Below are 20,134 nucleotides of genomic sequence, written 5' to 3'. Positions count from 1 at the left end.
ATGCTTTCATGATATTCACTTAGGTTAAGTTAAGAGTTTAGGTTAGGTTAGATTTTAAATTTGAATCACTTGGCAGAGTAGTATATTATAATGTAGGTACAGCTACCATTTCTCTCGGGTTGACAATGTTCTGCACGTGCAGCAGAGCGCTCCACCAGTACTCGCGGCAATGAACGACCTGCAAACAATATTCCTTTAAATACATATATACACGGTGTAACATGAGGAAACCGAATAATTTTAACCACGCATTTCTGAGGTCAAAAGAAGTAAAAAAGTAATATGAGTTTAGGTCAATTAAGTACGCTAAATAATTTTTTTTTGTTTTGTTTTTTCCATTTTTTTTAATGTATTTGTACATATAAAATAAATTTTATTGGTAAACTTGTCACTTACAACTAATTTTTACATTTTTTTTTCGTAAAACCTACTTTTTGCAAAGTGTTACTTGTCGCTTTTTTACATCTATCAATAAGGATATTTAGACTACGTCCCATAGCAGCAAAATCGCCATCAAAAAGGCGTTTTGCACTATGTAACAATAAAAACATGATTTTTTTTAATTGGTATTTACTCTGAAACTAAGCGAATTTCAAAAATGTTTATTTGACATTTTCGTCTCTAAATATGATCAGGAATACGCTGTTGAAATTATTCGGTTTCGTCATGTTACACCGTGTATCTATTTGCAGTATCTTTCCTTAAACACGTCGAAAATACAAAAGATAAAGCTGACGCACAAAAAGCGGTATACATTTGTTACCTACTTGTATCGTAGTAAACTTATATCGGTGAAATATCAAAAATACTTTTTAAAAATCTTTTAAATCATGGAAATGATTGATATCGTTAAGGCCCCGGTACACAGTGGTCAAGGATGGTCCATGATAAGCCATCGCCATTGTATACAATGGTGGACGACTGACCATCAGTTGTCTATCGTGGTGCGCAATTGGGAAGTTGTCAGTTTTATGACACTTCAAAAGATTCGTATGGGAATCGCGGCGTAGCGTGGCCTGTAGCCCCCTCCAGACTATGCGCGTGAATCGCGGGCGAAGCCGCGAACGCGAGTGTGGAGTCGATTTTCGCAGACAGACAGCGAAATCGACTCCACACTCGCGTTCGCGGCTTCGCCCGCGATTCACGCGCATAGTCTGGAGCTTGTGGTGTTCATACAGTCACCCAATGCAATGGCTTGGCATGGCCCACCATCAGCAACTGTGTACGGGGGCCTTTCAGACCTGTTGAGCGCGGTCGACCGCCGTGGGCCCGTCGGTGAGGCGCGGCTCGGCGGCGCGCAGCAGCACGGCCGCCGCCAGCAGCGGGAACAACCGCACGTAGCGGTTCAGGTAGAACCGGGGCAGGTTACTCAGCGACACTGAAACGGGACACGGCGTTAGAAAGACCCCACGTCTTTTGAGTGTCAGCGTCTATACAAGTAAAGGATGACTCACGTTAGACCGGGCCGTGTCCGGGCCGGAGCTTCCGGCGCATCGTTTTCTATGGAAAGCATCACGTGATCGCCTGTCATGTCATAGAAAAGTAAGCACCGGAAGCTCCGGCCCGGACACGGCCCGGACACGGCCTGGTCTAACGTGAGTCGTCCTTAAATGTGTGTCGCTACGCAGAGGCGCCACCGTCGCCTCGAGCAGCAGCCATAAAGTCAAAGTCAAAACCAAATTACTTTATTCATGTAGGCCTAGTAACAAGCACTTATGAACGTTTTACATAATAATATATTATCTTAAGCTAATTATCAGAGCAATTTATTGAAGTTAATATTATTCCATAGTAATATTGGATTATTATACAAGTTGAATAGACGCCGATGCTCGGGAGAGGCTTGTGGGATTTTCCTAAGAGCGCTTTTACATCCTCGATCCGATCTGAGTTGGTCTGTCTGAACCTATCGTGCGTCATCGCTATTATCGCTAACGTTCTCAGAATTAGAGATGCACCGGATATTCGGTTACTATCCGGTATCCGGCGGCCTATCCGGCAAATTTTTTACTATCCGGCCATTATTTTACTATCCGGCCGGATACCGGATAGCGACCTACTATCCGGCCGGATACCGGATAGTAACATTGCTTGATTTCGGAGTAAACCAATTGGATTTAAGAAACAGACACGGTCATAATCGTACTTGTCTATTATTTTAAAACAATTTAATCATTCCACTGACTTGCACGCGCACTAATTTTGTACCTAGAAATGAGTCCGCGCGAACGTTTACTAGGAAACAGGTGAAACCTGCAGAACGCGCACCTGAAAAACCGAAATGTAGGTATTAGTTCCGCCGGATGAATATTCGGCGGCCGGATACCGGATATTCGGCCAATGGTCAGGCCGAATATCCGGTATCCGGTATCTGGCCAAACAATTTAACTATCCGTTGCATCTCTACTCAGAATGCACGTTTGGCTGTAGCCACGCGGTTTAGGGTTAGTCTTTGGTGGTCAAGGGTGTGTTCACTCACGTGACTCTGTTTTGCCAGCGCTGGTGTAGACCAGTAGCAGTCCGCTTAGCACGAAGAAGGAGTCTACGGCGAGGTGGCCCGCGGCCACAACAAAATACCTCTGCCCACTAACCTGTAAAACAAGACCCATCAAAAACATAAATGTAAAAAAGGAGAGCCAAGTTCAATACAAAAATTATGCTTGGCTGTGGGGTTCGCCGCAAAAAGAATGGAGATTTAAATGAGTGCCAAGTTCTATGCAAAATCCAAATATGTATTTAAAGGAACAAAATAACATTATAAACAAGTATTAAACTCTATTTCTTTGCTTTATTGGATACCTATAACAGTTGCTGTTATTTAAAAAAATGCGAGATCTTAAAGCAGGTTAGATTTGACTTGGCCAGTTTTCATTACATCAGTCATTTTATAAAGTTATTCAACATATATATTTTGTAATTCTGATAAAAACTGGCCAAGCCAAATCTAACCTACTTTAAGATCTCACATTTTTTTTAAATAACAGCAATTGTTTAGGTATCCAATAAAGCAAAGAAATAGAGTTTAATACTTGTTTATAATGTTATTTTGTTCCTATAAATACATATTTGGATTTTGCATAGAACTTGGCACTCATTTAAATCTCCATTCTTTTTGCGGCGAACCCCACATCCAAGCATAATTTTTGTATTGAACTTGGCTCTCCTTTTTTACATTTATGTGTTTGATGGGATATCAATACTTTTTGTAAAGAAAACTAGGCAGGTATTGAGATTTAATGTTTTTTCTTGTATTTCCGCTGCATGTTTTTTACTTCTGTTCTTTGTATTAATCATGTGGTGCCGCGCGCCGCCAACGATACACCGTTGGCCGGTTGTTTAGCGCGTATTACAGGTTTTTTGTATGGGGACCCCCCCTATTTTTTAACTTTTTTTATTTTTAGATTTTTTCCTACGCTTACACACAATTACCGAGCTGGATTCCAAATTTCATCCTTCTAGGTCATCTGGAAGTAGGTTAGGTTTAGGTACTATATGTCAGTCACAATAAAAAAGAAATTTGTATGGGGACCCCCCCTATTTATTAACTTTTTTTTGTTTTTAGATTTTTTCCTACGCTTACACACAATAACCGAGCTGGATTCCAAATTTCATCCTTCTAGGTCATCTGGAAGTAGGTTAGGTTTAGGTACTTATATGTCAGTCACAATAAAAAATGGTTTTTTTGTATGGAGGGGGGTCCTCATACAAAAAAACCATTTTTTATTGTGACTGACATATAAGTACCTACTACGTATTACAGGTTTTTTGTATGGGGACCCCCCCTATTTTATAACTTTTTTTAATTTTTAGATTTTTTCCTACGCTTTCACACAATAACTGAGCTGGATTCCAAATTTCATCCTTCTAGGTCATCTGGAAGTAGGTTAGGTTTAGGTACTTATATGTCAGTCACAATAAAAAATGGTTTTTTTTGTATGGGGACCCCCCCTATTTTATAACTTTTATTAATTTTTAGATTTTTTCCTACGCTTTCACACAATAACTGAGCTGGATTCCAAATTTCATTCTTCTAGGTCATCTGGAAGTAGGTTAGGTTTAGGTACTATAGGTCTGTCAGTCAGTCTTAAAATTTACGACTTTTTGACCTTCATATCTTTATAACCGTTTGAGCTAGCTTCATGAAATTTGGGCTTCTAGATGTCCTTATGGATATAATTAAACACACGTAGTTTTATGTGTTTACGTTAAAGATGTTTTGAGTTATAGAAGGGTCAAAAGTGGCACCAAGTGGTTCGTGTAATATTACACTTGGCGCTGGCTAGCCAGTTCCTTTGCTTGAACTTGGCTTGACACGCTGCCGCGTGTCTAGATAATACAGCCGGCTTAGCCACGACAAAGAAACGCTTTTTGTCTCTCTATCACTCTTCCATATTAGTGTGACAGTGACAGTTGCGTTTCGATCGCTACTGAACGTAAGCGATTGGCATGTTGCCTACACGGCCTGGTTATTTTTTACTAAAATGCGAATTATTCGCTTATAATCACGTTTTAAATTTATAACATTTATACGCCTTTACAGTAGTAACATTTAAAGTGGAGTGTTTTAACAAAATTACTAGTGCATTATTCTGCTATTTAATTCTTTAAATGTTTCAAAAATAGCAAAACAAAAACCTGGCTTAAAGGATCTGCATCCAGGCCATAATTGTAATAAAAAGTGACATAGCAGCGACCTACTGATAACTTGCGACCTTGCGACTTAGCGACAGGCGACCTAATAGCGTCATACTGACGACCTGCGACATACAGTGATATAATAGAGACATATCGGGGACCAGCGACCTAATAGTAGTGGCGACATTGGCGACTGGCGACATATATACTAGCGACTGGCGACATAATATAATGACTGACGACATGCTAGCAAACTGGAACTGGCGACATACAAATGACAAATCTCAGCCTAAATTTACCAGGGCATCAGACTTAGAGAAAAAGTTGCTTGTATTGTGGCATGTAGCGGGGCACGATTAAAAAAAAAACTAAAGGTCGATAAGTCTTTTCGTTAACATAACTTTCGTGCTTTCAACAAATTAAAAGTGGAAAAGATCAGATTGTAGCTCAGATGGCAGGGCACTGGGCTAGCGATCCAGTGGTCGTGGGTTCAGGTCCCACCCAAGACAGTGAATTTTTCATTTTTGGTTTATTTAGTTTTGTCACGAATAAAAACATTCTATTCTATTCTATTCTATTCTAAAAAAATAATTTAACATAGGTACTGCGTCGTACTTTCTCGAAGTACGACGCAGCCCAGCAAACATTTTAAGTATTTTTTCCTAGGCTCGAAGAAGATTTTTCCAATTTAAGTGAAAATGACGTCCTAAGTCACCAATTATTTTACGTATTGTACACTTTTACTTCCAAGTCAAAATATAGGGATAATAAAACGTAAATTTCACTTCATAAATACACCATGAAGTCAGGGACTTAGGGGTTGAAAATAAGGCAAAATATTAGGTAAAATTAACCTTAAACCCTGACCAATAGGTCAAATCTACTAATAAGGTATTTTAGGTGTATTTGCGACGTAATTATTACTTATACGGGGACTATGAAGTCACGGACTTAATGGTTGAAAATAAGTCCTATTACTAGGTAAAATTAACTTCGTACCCTGACCAATAGGTCAAATATACTAATAAGGCCTTTTAGGTGTATATGCGACGTAATTATTTCTTATACGGAGATCATGAAGTCAGGGACTTTATGGTTGAAAATCTGTCGAAATATTAGGTAATATTAACTTCGAACCCTGACCAATAGGTCAAATGTACTAATAAGGCATTTTAGGTGTATATGCGACGTAATTATTTCTTATACGGGGACCATGAAGTCAGGGACTTAATGGTTGAAAATAAGTCGAAATATTAGGTAAAATTAACTGCAAAGTCTGACCAATAGGTCAAATGTACTAATAAGACATTTTAGGTGTATTTGCGACGTAATTATTTCTTATACGGAGACCTTTAGGTCGTCGATTTTATGTCGATTTAGCTACTAATTTTAGGTAAATGTTACTTAAAATAGATACCAAATTGCGACCATATAGTTAAAATCACTTGTAAAGTACTATCAATACCATAAGGTTGTGCCGCCATTTGCTTTCATTATAACGAGATGCTAAATATGAAATTGCATAACTTAAGTAGTTATATCTTGAATGGTGCCATCGCACGGTACTTCATTGTGCTAATATTCAAAATAAAACAATATTTTTGATCAAGTCAATACACTCACACACACAAATATTCAATTACAACACTCAATTACAAGCAAATTTATATGCATTTTGATTTTATAAAATGTTGAAAACTTAAATATTTCAAAAGCCCATCGATAGTTTTGTATGTAAACCTAACATACTGCACGAAAAAATTTTCTGTGCATTAGATTTCATCGTTCTTCATCAGCGTAATCGGCCTAAATTATTTTACATGACTTAGTGGCCGCCATTATCATTGCACAACTTAAAGTTGTTTTCTTGTTAGACATTTTGTTTCTGAGTGAAAAGAATATATAAGCGTAAAATGTTTGTGTCTCTTTTTCTCTTCATCGCGTCTCATCTAAATATTGCCTCGCAGAGTAACTATATGGATAAAAATATGTCGCCATCACGTCTAAAGGTGGTAAAGAATACCAAATTAGTACATTTTCACTACGCGGCACGTCGTGGCGACGTCGAATCCACATCGGAAACATGACCTAGTGTTGACCTAATGGTTGTAATCACTAATTTACCGTCAATAAATACGTCGCCGGCACGTGCGTTTTTTCCCCATTTATGTCGCCGGCACGTGCCCACGACGTCGATTCGACGTGCCTCATTTTGGTCTCCTAAATTGTGCGACCTAAAATAGGTGCCTTTTTCGGAATATCGACCAAAAATGTTTGCTGGGAGGAGTGTAGAATGAATTTTATGACTGACTTAGAAATACAAAATACTTAAGTGAAGGCAAAGGACATACGCTTTCGCTCGTTTCCTCTTCGTTAACAGAATGTTGTCGAAGCATGAGCGAGGAGTGTAGTATGATGATCCAGAGCACGGAGAGGGCGCGGACGCCGTGCAGGCAGGCCAGGCCGCCAGGCGCGGCCGTCAGCAGCCGCGTGTTGCGGTGTAGCGAGAACGCGCATAGCCACTGGTCTCGAGGCTCTGGCTCTGCCAACATAGTCATTTTATCATACCCCTAAACTTAAAGTGGTTAAACAATTTAACAGGCTGGTGACTTGCGCAGTGTTCCTTAATTACGAGTTTTGATGATAGCCACAGGGACTTATTATGTAAGTTGGCTCATTTGCAGTATTTGCCACACCAGGCCCAATGCCCTGTAGTCATTACTAGCCGCCCCTTTCACAGCACCCATCAAGACAGCTGACCCTAATAATATCTGGCCGCCCAAGGCCGAGGCCAACTGGGAATTAGGGCAATACCGCCACAATACTGGACAGTAAATGCCATCCTTTAATCATGACATGCTTCATACTTATTACTCTAGCAACCTATCGCTTGTAATTTGTTCACTTCTGTAGCGGTATCCAGACGGGATCAGAAATGAAATTGGCGTCAATCTCCAATTTTAGATCTTTGGTGATATTAGAGCCCTCTAAATTGAAAAAATGCCTCACAAATTGGTATTCTTGCGTCCGCACCTCTTTTTATCGGTAATATCGGTCATTATCGGCGATTGAATTCGGCGAGCCAAATTGGCGTTTGCGTCCGCACGTCCTGCCGGCCTAGCCAACGTTACAATCGCTATCGCTTCGACAACGAAAAGCGTTATGTCTCTCTATCACTCTTCCATATTAGTGTGACAGTGACAATTGCGTTTCGATCGCTACGAAGCGTAAGCGATTGACATCTTGGCTACGCGGCCTGATTCGATCGGGCAATTTAATCATATTGGCGAAAATTTGACTAGTCTGGATACGCCTTATATCTTATTGATATCACATTTGAGCTATAAAAGGACGTGTATTTCAGTTCAAAATCACACCATTTCCTTCCTCTGTGTGCATTCTAAAACATAGGGCTCTGCGCAATACACTTATGGCGCCCGCTCCACTCTCGTGCGCGAATCGCGAACGCGAATGTGGAGTCGATTTCGCTGATTTGGGATCTCTACTCCACACTAGACATGTGCGCCGCGCCGCCGCCGCCGACGATTTTTCCACGCCGCCGCCGCCGATAAATTTGACCGGCGTATAATCGGCGTGGGAAATTTTGATACCTATCGTATCTTATTCCATGTTGCGTAGTGAGTAGATAGTGTCAGAGGTATAAATTAAAGATCCTTATGCTTTATCGCTTATTATTTGCCAGTGAAGCAAATTAGTATCATTTTTGTCGTTGCGGTGTTAGCTGTGATAACGATTTAACGATTCTGGATCTCAGGTTATTATTTGATATTTTATCGCACAGCTTTTTTGTAGAACGCATTTTGTTTTACATCAATAGTCTGTTTATTGTCAATTTAATCAGTGAACTAAAGTCAAGAAAATAGCAGTAGGTTCATATCCTAGGATATAAACATGCTATTTTCTTCTTAGAATCTCCAGCAAGCTGTCACCGCGATTATAATTGCGTATTTTATGATTTCTCGTATGATCAATCATCAGTCATAAAAATATACGTCTTATCGTAAAATTGTAAATCGATTCGCGAGTGAAAAAAAGGTGAAAATAAGTGGAAGAAGGAGGATAATGACGAACCAACCACTCATCTGGCGGCCGCCACCAAGAACCTAAAATTACATTGAGGTAAGGTCGGCCCCATTAAAAACATAAACTAACACTCATAGCCATAGTCCCTTCTATCTTCGGATTCTTCGGGCTGCGCTACCGCAGGTCCTTCAAGCTTACATTCCGCTCCATTCGCTCCGCCATATGATAGATATGATTTGATTTATTTATCACATAATATACAATTTCATTTAAAACTACACACGATAAATTCTTAGTCAATTTATGGTGATTATCAGCTTCTTTTACTTAACAATATATATTTCAATCAAAATTATAAAAGCCCTGTTAAAGCTTCGTAATAAGCTATACCTAAACAATTATACCTACTTATAGGAACTTAAATCACCAAGTATCATCACTAAGCTAGCAGTGAAGAAAACAAAGTAGACCTTTAATATTCAATAAAACGGGACACTTCAAAGACATTCTGTTGAGCGAATCAACCTGCCAGAGACGTTTACTTTCGAAAACAATGACACCTTTATTCTAACATAGATTTCTGTTAAACTTCAGTTCAGACAAATTTAAAGTATTCATCATTATTTCGTAACAAATCCTAGGTGAAGCGACAGTGGCTGGGAAAAGTCAATATAGATTTAAGGCAACATAAATAGTTTATTTTTTTGTGTTTTACTTGTACATATTTCGCTTACAAAGTAAGTAAAAATACTGCCTAAAATGTAGCGTTTTAAAGTATCCTTTTTATTTTAATATTACCGCTAACCGTTTAGCCCGCTCCACACTCGTGCGCGAATCGCGGCGCGAAGCCGCGAACGCGAGTCTGGAGTCGATTTCGCATATCAGCGAACTAGACTCCACACTCGCGTTCGCGGCTTCGCCCGCGATTCACGCGCATAGTCTGGAGGGCGCTTTAGGTTGGCATTGGTAACAAATTGTTGCCAAGTGACATGCCGGGATATAATTTTCGGCAATAATTTAGAAAACACACATAATAGGGTAAAGGCACCAGTAGTCAGCCTTATAACGACTTTTTTAAGTTTGAACGTTCAGCATTTCTACAGGATTAGTCGGATAATTAAACTAATGACATAGTTAGATCAATTGTTTATCATAATTTTAAACCAAAATATTAAAAAAAATAACAATCATCTTTATAATATCTATAATTAACTTTAAACAAAAAGTGGCACTTTTCTCCAGTAGTCAGCCTCCAAAATCCAGTAAGCAGCCTCTGTGTACCCAGTACTCAGCCTTTATAATATTCATAATAATTTGATCAAAATCACTTATATTTATATCATAACCAACAATATAATTATCATTATTTTTTCTTATAAGTACATACAATTCTTATGACACGAAATTTGTTGTTTGTTAAATTTTAGTTAAGTACTATGTACTTAACTAAAAAAGTTGTCAAGCGGACCCCAGGCTCCCATGAGCCGTGGCAAAAATGCCGGGATAACGCGAGGAAGAAGAAGGTACCTATTCGGTAAAAAATAATGAAACGATTCTATTCAGATCTAATTATCATTAATAAACAAAGTCATATACCTAGCAGGAAAAAGCAAAATGAGAGTTATGTACCTATAGTTAACGTCATTAATATGTATACACTTTTGAACCTTATTTCAATGAGATAGGGTTTAAAAATGTGGACATATTTTTGGCGGCGACGTACCAAGCAATGTCAATGGCTGAGTATTGGATCCGCGAAGTGAAGTGAAGAAGTTCCAGTGGTCAGCCGCATTATAACGTAATTTCAAATGCGGCTGACTACTGGATTTTACTTAAAATTGACTAGGGCATGCCTAACTAAATTTGAAAATGTAAATTTAACGGTCCTAACGGTCGTGTTGGCTCGAAAATAATAAAATAAACGAATAACCCAAAGGTCAGCCGTGGGGGGCTGATCACTGGATTTTTTGGAAAAAAGTGTTATCCAGTGGCCAGCCCCTCAATTTATAAGTGAAATATAGATATTTTCAACAAAACATAATCCAATTTAATAGATAAAGTAATAAACAAACCAATCATTAACAAAAATAATAACTTGCAACATTAAAACATAGTTTTTCTTGCCTGTTAAGAGAACACCACGTGCAGTAAAAAATATGGCGGACATGACACTTTTGCACTCGTCGACAAACAGCACTTGTATGAACGAGTATATTTCTTCCCCCCGTTCCCTCACCGCACCTGTCGTGTGACGTATTAACCAATAAGGAATCAAAGCTCCTATTTGAGTACTCGCGATTTGTTTAAACGAATATACCAGATATTTATGACCAATAAACGACTCAAAAGGCTGACCACTGGTCCCTGGCTGGCCACTGGTGCTGTTACCCTATGCTTTAGATAGCCTAGTAAATACTCAGCAGGCTTTAATGTAGAGTTTCTACAGCCACGTTCTCATGCAGTATCAAAAATTATGCTACGCCGATTTCACGCCGATCACGCCGCCGCCGCCGGTCAAAAAATCATCGGACGCCGCCGCCGATGATTTTGCCATCGGCGCACATCTCTACTCCACACTCTCGTGCGATTCGCGCAAGAGTGTGGAGCGGGCTTTTAGAAAAATAAGTTAATTGTATCGCGAGGCACGTTGTACATTCTTACCTTTTTTCAGTAAAAACATATGATGCAGTTCATATGTTGTACTGACGACTGTCAGTAGCCCAAGCAGTCTTAACAAGATACATCTGAAAAAAGTGCTGTTTTTAGTGCTCGGACAGAATGTGTGTGTGCTCGGAAAACAATTATAATTCCTGTGCTAAAACGGTGTCCGTCACTTTCTATCCCGCGGAGTTAAAAAGTGAGAGGTATTTTATCACGTAAGTAGATCCAAAAAAAAGCGATCCATTACGCCTGCATCCCGTTAAGACTTTCGGACCACGTGGCCGGAGGGAGGGTTAATATCATACTAAATATGAAAGTTTATTACGTTCTGATATTTCGTTTTTGAATGTATCGTTTTTAGAAAGTTATTTTGCACCTTAAAATTGGTATTTTTTTTTCTACTCGTATACCTAAGGTAAACGTACTGGTGCTCGACGTAGTCCCAGTACATGTCATCATGAAACTTAAGCCATTGTCAAAAGAAGTGACAGCAAGTTATAATCTATTGGGCATTCGCATATCGCCAGTGTTCGATACATTTACCTTATGTATATTGGCCGGCTGTATAGATGTCGCAGTCGGATCATATAATCCGCCGTATTACATTACGCCTAGCCGTTTTCAAAAGCAGGGGCGTTTTGAAATGCGGCGGTTCAACGATTAGCCGGATTGAATGCGGCTGAATGAGAATCCGCCGGAATGTATTCGGCGCCATACGTTCTTCAACACGGCTAGCCGTAACTAATACAGCGAGTCATTAGCCGCCGCTTAGACAGTTTTTAGTTCCCATTTTTAACACTCGTGGCGCTGCCTGGCATAACAACAACAAACTATGAAAAACGCTGGGGTGTCCATCAAATCTGGAGTTCATCGGACGGTTTCTTTTCAAAAAACATTTCCTTCACAACTTAACTAGACGGAGCCCCGCTTCGCGGGGCTCCTATTTCTGAACGGTTTGCCCTTCGGGCATCTGAAGCTACCTAACGAACCTAACCTACATACCTATTGATTTAGTGAGACGTCCGTGAAAACATTACACTTTGGGGGAAAAAAGCGTAGGAGGTAAGTAGGTTAGGTTCGTTAGGTAGCTTCAGATGCCCGAAGGGCAAACCGCCCAGAAATAGGAGCCCCGCATAGCGGGGCTCCGTCTATTTAAGTTGTGAACGAAATGTTTTGGAAAAAAAATGCATGTAGTGCGGTGGGGCCATGGTAAAAATAAATTAAATTGCAAACAATGTCAAACTTCAGTTACGTAGGCGACCGAAAGAACTGGTCACTTTACAATCTAAATAGTAGTAAGTACGATGCGGCTAAACGTAGGCCGCCTTATTGAAGAACGTATCGCAATGACAATCCGGCTAATCGTCGAACCGCCGCATTTCAAAACGCCCCTGTTTTTGAAAACGGCTAGCCGTAATGTAATACGGCGGATTATACGATCTGACTACGACATATACAATAGTATGTTCTCACAAAGCGACGTAGTCTCCCTAGTAGCATTTTCGTTGGGGCCCACGGTGCCAACGGTAGGGAAAACGTTGGGATGAGGTTCGTTCCGTAGCCAACGTTAATTTTGTATTGGCCCACCATCGCATTTACCAACATTCGCTGTGGCACAGATGCCCAACAATGGGCCTTTGTGTATTTTGGTACCGTTGGCTAAACAACGATAATATTCGTAGGCCCAATGATGACATATATCGCATTTACCAACATTGGCAGTGGCAGTGATGCCCAACAATGGGCCTTTGTGTATTTTGCTACCGTTCGCTAAACAACGATAACATTCGTTGGCCCAATGGTGACGAATACCGCATTTACCAACATTGGCTGTGGCACGGATGCCCAACAATGGGCCTTTGTGTATTTTGGTAACGTTGGCTAATCAACGATATCATCCGATGGCCCAATGATGACGAAAATCGCATTTACCAACATTGGCTGTGGCACTGATGCCCAACAATGGGCCTTTGTGTATTTTGGTAACGTTGGCTAATCAACGATATCATCCGATGGCCCAATGACGACAAATATCGCATTTACCAACATTGGCTGTAGCATTGATGCCCAACAACGGGCCTTTGTTTATTTTGGTAACGTTGGCTAATCAACGATATCATCCGATGGCCCAATGACGACAAATATCGCATTTACCAACATTGGCTGTAGCATTGATGCCCAACAACGGGCCTTTGTTTATTTGGTAACGTTGGCTAATCAACGATATCATCCGATGGCCCAATGACGACAAATATCGCATTTACCAACATTGGCTGTGGCACTGATGCCCAACAATGGGCCTTTGTTTATTTTGGTAACGTTGGCTAATCGACGATATCATCCGATGGCCCAATGACGACAAATATCGCATTTACCAACATTGGCTGTAGCATTGATGCCCAACAATGGGCCTTTGTGTATTTTGGTAACGTTGGCTAATCAACGATATCATCCGATGGCCCAATGATGACAAAAATCGCATTTACCAACATTGGCTGTGGCACTGATGCCCAACAATGGGCCTTTGTTTATTTTGGTAACGTTGGGTAATCAACGATATCATCCGATGGCCCAATGACGACAAATATCGCATTTACCAACATTGGCTGTAGCATTGATGCCCAACAACGGGCCTTTGTTTATTTGGTAACGTTGGCTAATCAACGATATCATCCGATGGCCCAATGACGACAAATATCGCATTTACCAACATTGACTGTAGCATTGATGCCCAACAATGGGCCTTTGTGTATTTTGGTAACGTTGGCTAATCAACAATATCATCCGATGACCCAATGATGACAAATATCGCATTTACCAACATTGGCTGTGGCACTGATGCCCAACAATGGGCCTTTGTTTATTTTGGTAACGTTGGCTAATCAACGGTATCATACGATGGCCCAATGACGACAAATATCGCATTTTCCAACATTGGCTGTAGCATTGAGGCCCAAAAATGGGCCTTTGTGTATTTTGCTACCGTTCGCTAAACAACGATAACATTCGTTGGCCCAATGGTGACGAATACCGCATTTACCAACATTGGCTGTGGCACGGATGCCCAACAATGGGCCTTTGTGTATTTTGGTAACGTTGGCTAAACAACGATAACATTCGTTGGCCCAGTGAGCACAAATATCGCATTTACCAACATTGGCTGTGGTACTGATGCCCAACAATACCAGTTGAGTTTGCTTGTGGCGTCACTAGATGGCGTTACTGTCTCCAAACATAGAAGTTATAGTTATTTTCTCGATTATTCCGGATATAATCATAATATTTTTTAAAAGTAACTTATAAATCTAATAGCTATGACTATAAAATTTATACATAAATTTAAAAAATTGTATTTTACCAACATTTTCTCAATTTAAATCTCAAAAAACATAAATCTCGCTTACGAAGTTTCGAAGTGCGGTTAGTATATATACAAATTAGAGTGTATAGTAAGTGTACTTGCTTCGGCAGTACATATACTAAAATTGGAACGATACAGAGAAGATTAACAACAACTGCTGCCTAGGGCCTTCATGTGGATACAACCAATGCCTACCGTAGTGTAATTGTAATATTTATCAGGAAAGGCCCAACGTCGTATTACACAACCACTTACCTAACGTAGGGTAACTGTAGGACTCGTAAACAAAAGCCCATTACATAATTAGACTGTAGGCAGGTAGGCACACTATAAATTACACAACTATTTACCTAAGGTAGTATTGTAAGAATCCTACACAAGGCCCAACGTTAAAGTTACAATGTTGGCCCTTTGTGGGACAAGCTGTGTTGGGCCTTCAATCTGGTGCACGACTACCTACCGACCTACCTGACTTGCCGTTGGGTAATTGTTGAATTTGCAAACAGAAGCACAACGAAAAAATTGCCCTTTTTTATTTTTTTGCAGTTGGCCCTACAGCAAGCCATACGGCCAAATGTAACAATTAACCAACCATCAAACAAATGAGTATAGGCCCAACCACGGCCCAACCAAAACCACCACCGTTGAATAATTGTATGATTTATTTAAATAGGCCCAACGAAAAAATTACTCTAATGGGCCTCTGTTGGGAATCTTCGGGAGGGCCTTTGTCGAGGGCCCTCCAGCAAATCGTACGGCCAAATGTAACAATTAACCAACCATCAAACAAATGTGTATAGGCCCACCCACGGCCCAACCAAAACCACCACCGTTGAATAATTGTATGATTTATTTAAATAGGCCCAACGAAAAAATTACTCTAATGGCCCTCTGTTGGGAATCTTCGGGAGGGCCTTTGTCGAGGGCCCTCCAGCAAATCGTACGGCCAAATATAACGGTTGCCCAACTAATACGTAAACAAAGGCCCAACAAAATCCCTACAAGAAAATGCTATTAGGGCTATGGCGGCGTAGGGCTTGTCTGCGGGCAGCCGGCAGAACTGCAGCGAGTAGTTGAGGCGCGCCGGCAGCAGCGCGTGCGCAGTGCACGCGCGCGGCACGCACACGCCCAGCCGCAGCGACACTGCCACACGCTGCGACTGCGCTCTGCATAAGATCATTAAGATTCAAGTTCAACACAAAACAGGAGACCTTTTTATAGGTTTCTGGGCGGCTAGAGGATAAAATAAAGGGGTCGATTTTTTGAATGGAAAACTTCTTTAGCGGCGCTGTGCACTTTTTGTGATAAGGAAAAAATTTTAAACTCGCGAGAGCGTAATATATGTAGGTATAACGTGATGTCACCCTCTAACTGGTATAATATAACTCGAGTACTAACAGTGATGTGCTTAGGGGTTTCAAGTAATGCGACGAAATAACGCTAGATGGCGTTAACCTCAATTATACATAGTGCGTCATTGAGGTTTCACTTCTGCCGGCACTCCCGGAGTGCAACCCGTTGTTTTTTTTCTTATTGTCGTTTTTAAGGTTTTGTACCTCAAAAGGAAAAACGGAACCCTTAACACATTCACTGCCCCCGACGCACATGTGCCTCCACCGTCATACAAGTTTGTTCCTAGGTTCCTAAATAAATCTCTTGTGATAAGTAAAAAGAAAACACGCGTATAACACATGATGTGTCTATAATGTATTTCTTTAGGTAGTTAAATAAATATGAACAATGTTATTTTTACATTTTCACTACTTAAAACATTTATTACCAACCAAATAAAAAACTACCTTGATCCATCCCCTATCGTTCTAGCTTTAACCAATTTTCATGTTTTGAAACTTTAGAACTATCATGATTAAGGACATTCATGTAAGTAGTGTCTTTTTATTGAAAAACGCTTTAATTTTTTTTGTAAAGAATTACAGGAATGTAATAAGCTAAGCCACGAAAAACGTTGTCGCCCTGCCTGACACTGTTTGTATAGTCTGCAATCTGTCTGCAATATACTGAAAGGCCTATGAGAGAATAAGTGTAATAACAAATATTACAAAATTAAATTACTATTGATAAATCAAATCACCCCGATATATTCCTATTAGCAAAATATTACAATTTTAGCAGCTTTATTGTTACCTTGAGTAAGTACGAGTAATTCATAGTAAGTAGTAAAACTTCTGTAAGTTTAGTCACATCGAGTAAAATTTATTTACTTGAATATTGCTGCCTAATAAAATACCATATTGTGGTTTGTTTAAGTACATTTTGTTTAATACCTATCTAAAGAAATACACTATAGCATAACACATCGCCGGTGCGCACGTCTGCACCTATAGTTTTTTTGCTGTTGTATTTTTGATTATGAAGTGCAATTTATGGTGGCTAAAAATGTACCATATATTTGATTATTGATCTCACCTACGATTCCTACGAGTCTGATTTGTAAAAAAGCAAAAAAAATATTAACATGGTGTTTTTGGAGCTTTCAAAATTTCTCGAGATACTCGAGAAACTCGAGAAATCTTGGTCGAGAATTCCCGTGCCTCGAGAAACCAGAAACCCTACTGATACCCCATACAAATTTCTACCCCCCTTTTCACCCCCTTTAGGGATGACTTTTGCTACGAAAATTTAAGTAAAATAAAAGTCGACCTACCCTGCTGCTGATTCGGTTGCATTGGACTTCGGTTCGGTCCAGCTCACGTTGCTTGACGACGACATACTGAAGGTAGCCCCCCTACCTTCTGAAGACAGGAAGGTAGGGGCGACCTGAGCGCGGATCACGCAGTATTTGCCCTGGACGGTCATGCCGGGGTGTTCCTCATTAATAGCCAAGCATCGGTAGAAGTCTCCGTAATCTTCGTAATGGCCGCTGACTCCTTGTGGCACGCGGAAGCTGGAAGCGTAGACTGGAACAGGCAATTTATTTATTTACAAGAACGGTTTCAATCTCGGAGTAAATATCTATAGAGCGGCCATTAACAGGCGTTCCCCTCTGCAAAAAGATCGCGGCCGCCGGTCAAGGAGGTTATATAAAACTAGTTGCCACACGTCATACGCCATTCAGCAAACGTCAGTCTAAGCGGAATGATAGGAGCCGAAAATGCCGAATTGCAGCGTTTTCTCGTGCAAAATGAGATCGGAAAGGTCTAGTCTACAAAAAGAACACGTTTCTTATCATATGTAAGTACTATTACATCTAAATATTATCAAATAGTGCATTAACTTTGCAAATAACTAAAAAACATTGTCAATCTGACAGTGATACCAGTGATATGGTATTCCCAAGTAACACAACGTAGCTGAATATTGTTTGAATAATAGAGCATGCCGTACTTAATGCTGAATAAGGTAGCTGTATAACAGCTGAATAAGCGTTATACAGACGTTATACAGACGGTTTGGGCGCAAAGTGGGCAGTGCCCACGCCGCTTATTTCTGAATAACAGTAATGTAATAGCTATATAAGTGTATGCCCACACATTGAATCGCTGAATAACACTTGTATAGAGGCTGTCAAAAGCTTATATACCGCTTTTAAACCAAAGTTATCCAGCTTTGTACACAATGAATCAGTTATTCACACGTTATGAAGCTTTTGGTTCCAAAGTGCATTTTTACAGAAAATATATTCAGATATTTGTGTTAAATCAATGATTTGTCTTCCATTTTAATTTGTGAACTCGTGTCAAAGTGTAGTTTCTGCAGTGAAAGCTTACAAAATAAGGAGGACATCACCCATATATTTATTTGATGTTTACATAACTTCAATTTCATTGCGCATGCGACTTTACTGTTAATATATATATGCATTTTATTTAAAATTTTAAAGCGCCGCGTAAATAATGCACCGTTTCAAAAGTAAATATAGAAAATTTACTACTCCACATTTAAATTTGTAATTTTTCTGCGGTGTTGAGATGTTTTAGTGATAGAAAATGTACTTTGACAAGTTATGCTACGATAAAACTAGTATTAAAAATGAATAAAATGGGTTTTTCAGTTCATTTTCAATTCCTATATAATTGTAGAGGTTAGAAAGTGAGCAACCGTAATGGCGTCCGACTGTGCTGAATATAAGCTGCTGCCACAGCTATTATTGTGCTAATTTCTGAATAAGCATTCACATTATTCGCGTTACTAAGCAACATGTTAGATAATAATGGTCTTAACACAACAAGTTTTGAATAACATCAGTATAATAGTAATTATTTTCTCAATCTTAAAGCCTATTAGGGTTCTATACACAAATAGTAAAAACCACATAGATCCTCACTACTTTGATGATAAAACATTATAGGTATGTAACACGGGCAATATTCAATCCTACTTCCCACTAATATTATAAACGCGATATAATATATAAGTTATATGATAAATCTGGGGGCACGGCAGTTTACACAGTTATTTTTTCCGTTATCAGTTCCGACAAATATGTAGTAGGTAAAGGTAACGCAAAGATGTATGACGTGAGTACGAAGATGTATATAGTATGAGTGGTATGGTTACGAGTATGGTATGAATATGAATATGGTATAGGTGCGAAGGTGAGGGTATATCATTCATTCATTCATATTAGTAGCGGGTATCACGGGTATGAGTACATTTAAGTATAGTTTGATATGGGCAGTATTGTTTAGGTATGAGTACGAGTACAGTGTGGGATGGGTATGAGTAGACCCACTTGAAAACTAAAAACAGTCTGTTCAAAATCGACAGGAGAATCGATTTCGCTATGAGGGTGATTATTTTATTTTTCTCATACCCAGTCCAGTCTACAACTTTTTAATGCAACAATATGAATAACTAGCATTTGACACATTGTTTGCCAACTAACAACAACCTTAAATGGCCATTGGTAAACTTTATCTCGTTGCAGTAAGGTATGAAAATGGTCAGTTAACAGTGTTTACGATGGTAACTAGCAATTGTTTTACGTCATTAAAAGTAGAGATGCAACGGATAGTTGTTTGGACGGATTCCGGATATCCGGCCTGGACACTGGCCGAATATCCGGTATCCGGCCGCCGGATATTCGGCCGGCGGAACTATACCTACATTTCGGTTTTTCAGGTGCGCATTCTGCAGGTTTGACCTGTTTCCTAGTAAACGTTCGCGCGGACTCATTTCTAGGTTCGAAATGAGTGCGCGTGCAAGTCAGTGGAATGATTAAATTGTTTTAAAATAATAAACAAGTACGATTATGACCGTGTCTGTTTCTTAAATCCAATTTGTTTACTCCGAAATCATGCAATGTTACTATCCGGTATCCGGCCGAATAGAAGGTCACTATCCGGTATCCGACCGGATAGTAAAATAGTGGCCGGATAGGCCGGATAGTAACTGGATATCCGGTGGATCTCTAATTAAAAGGACTATGCATCTTGTGTAAAATAACCAATCGAAGAGAATTGTTAAGAAAAC

At 39.8% G+C, this 20,134-nt stretch overlaps 1 protein-coding gene across 1 annotated transcript in view; it reads right to left on the bottom strand.

The window, feature by feature from the left end:
• LOC134677276 (O-acyltransferase like protein-like) overlaps positions 1-7,193 on the bottom strand; it is a 28,243-nt gene extending 21,050 nt beyond the window's left edge. The window contains exons 1-4 of the mRNA XM_063535708.1: positions 6,987-7,193; positions 2,480-2,591; positions 1,242-1,378; positions 107-178 (exon numbers count right to left, since the gene is read on the bottom strand). Coding sequence (XP_063391778.1) covers positions 107-178; positions 1,242-1,378; positions 2,480-2,591; positions 6,987-7,193 — 528 coding nt within the window. The remainder of the gene's footprint in view (positions 1-106; positions 179-1,241; positions 1,379-2,479; positions 2,592-6,986) is intronic.
• Positions 7,194-20,134: the final 12,941 nt, after the last annotated feature.

Source organism: Cydia fagiglandana, chromosome 26 (genome assembly GCF_963556715.1).
Source record: "Cydia fagiglandana chromosome 26, ilCydFagi1.1, whole genome shotgun sequence".
NCBI classification, from domain to species: Eukaryota; Metazoa; Arthropoda; class Insecta; order Lepidoptera; family Tortricidae; genus Cydia; species Cydia fagiglandana.
This window is presented reverse-complemented; position numbering and strand designations above follow the sequence as displayed.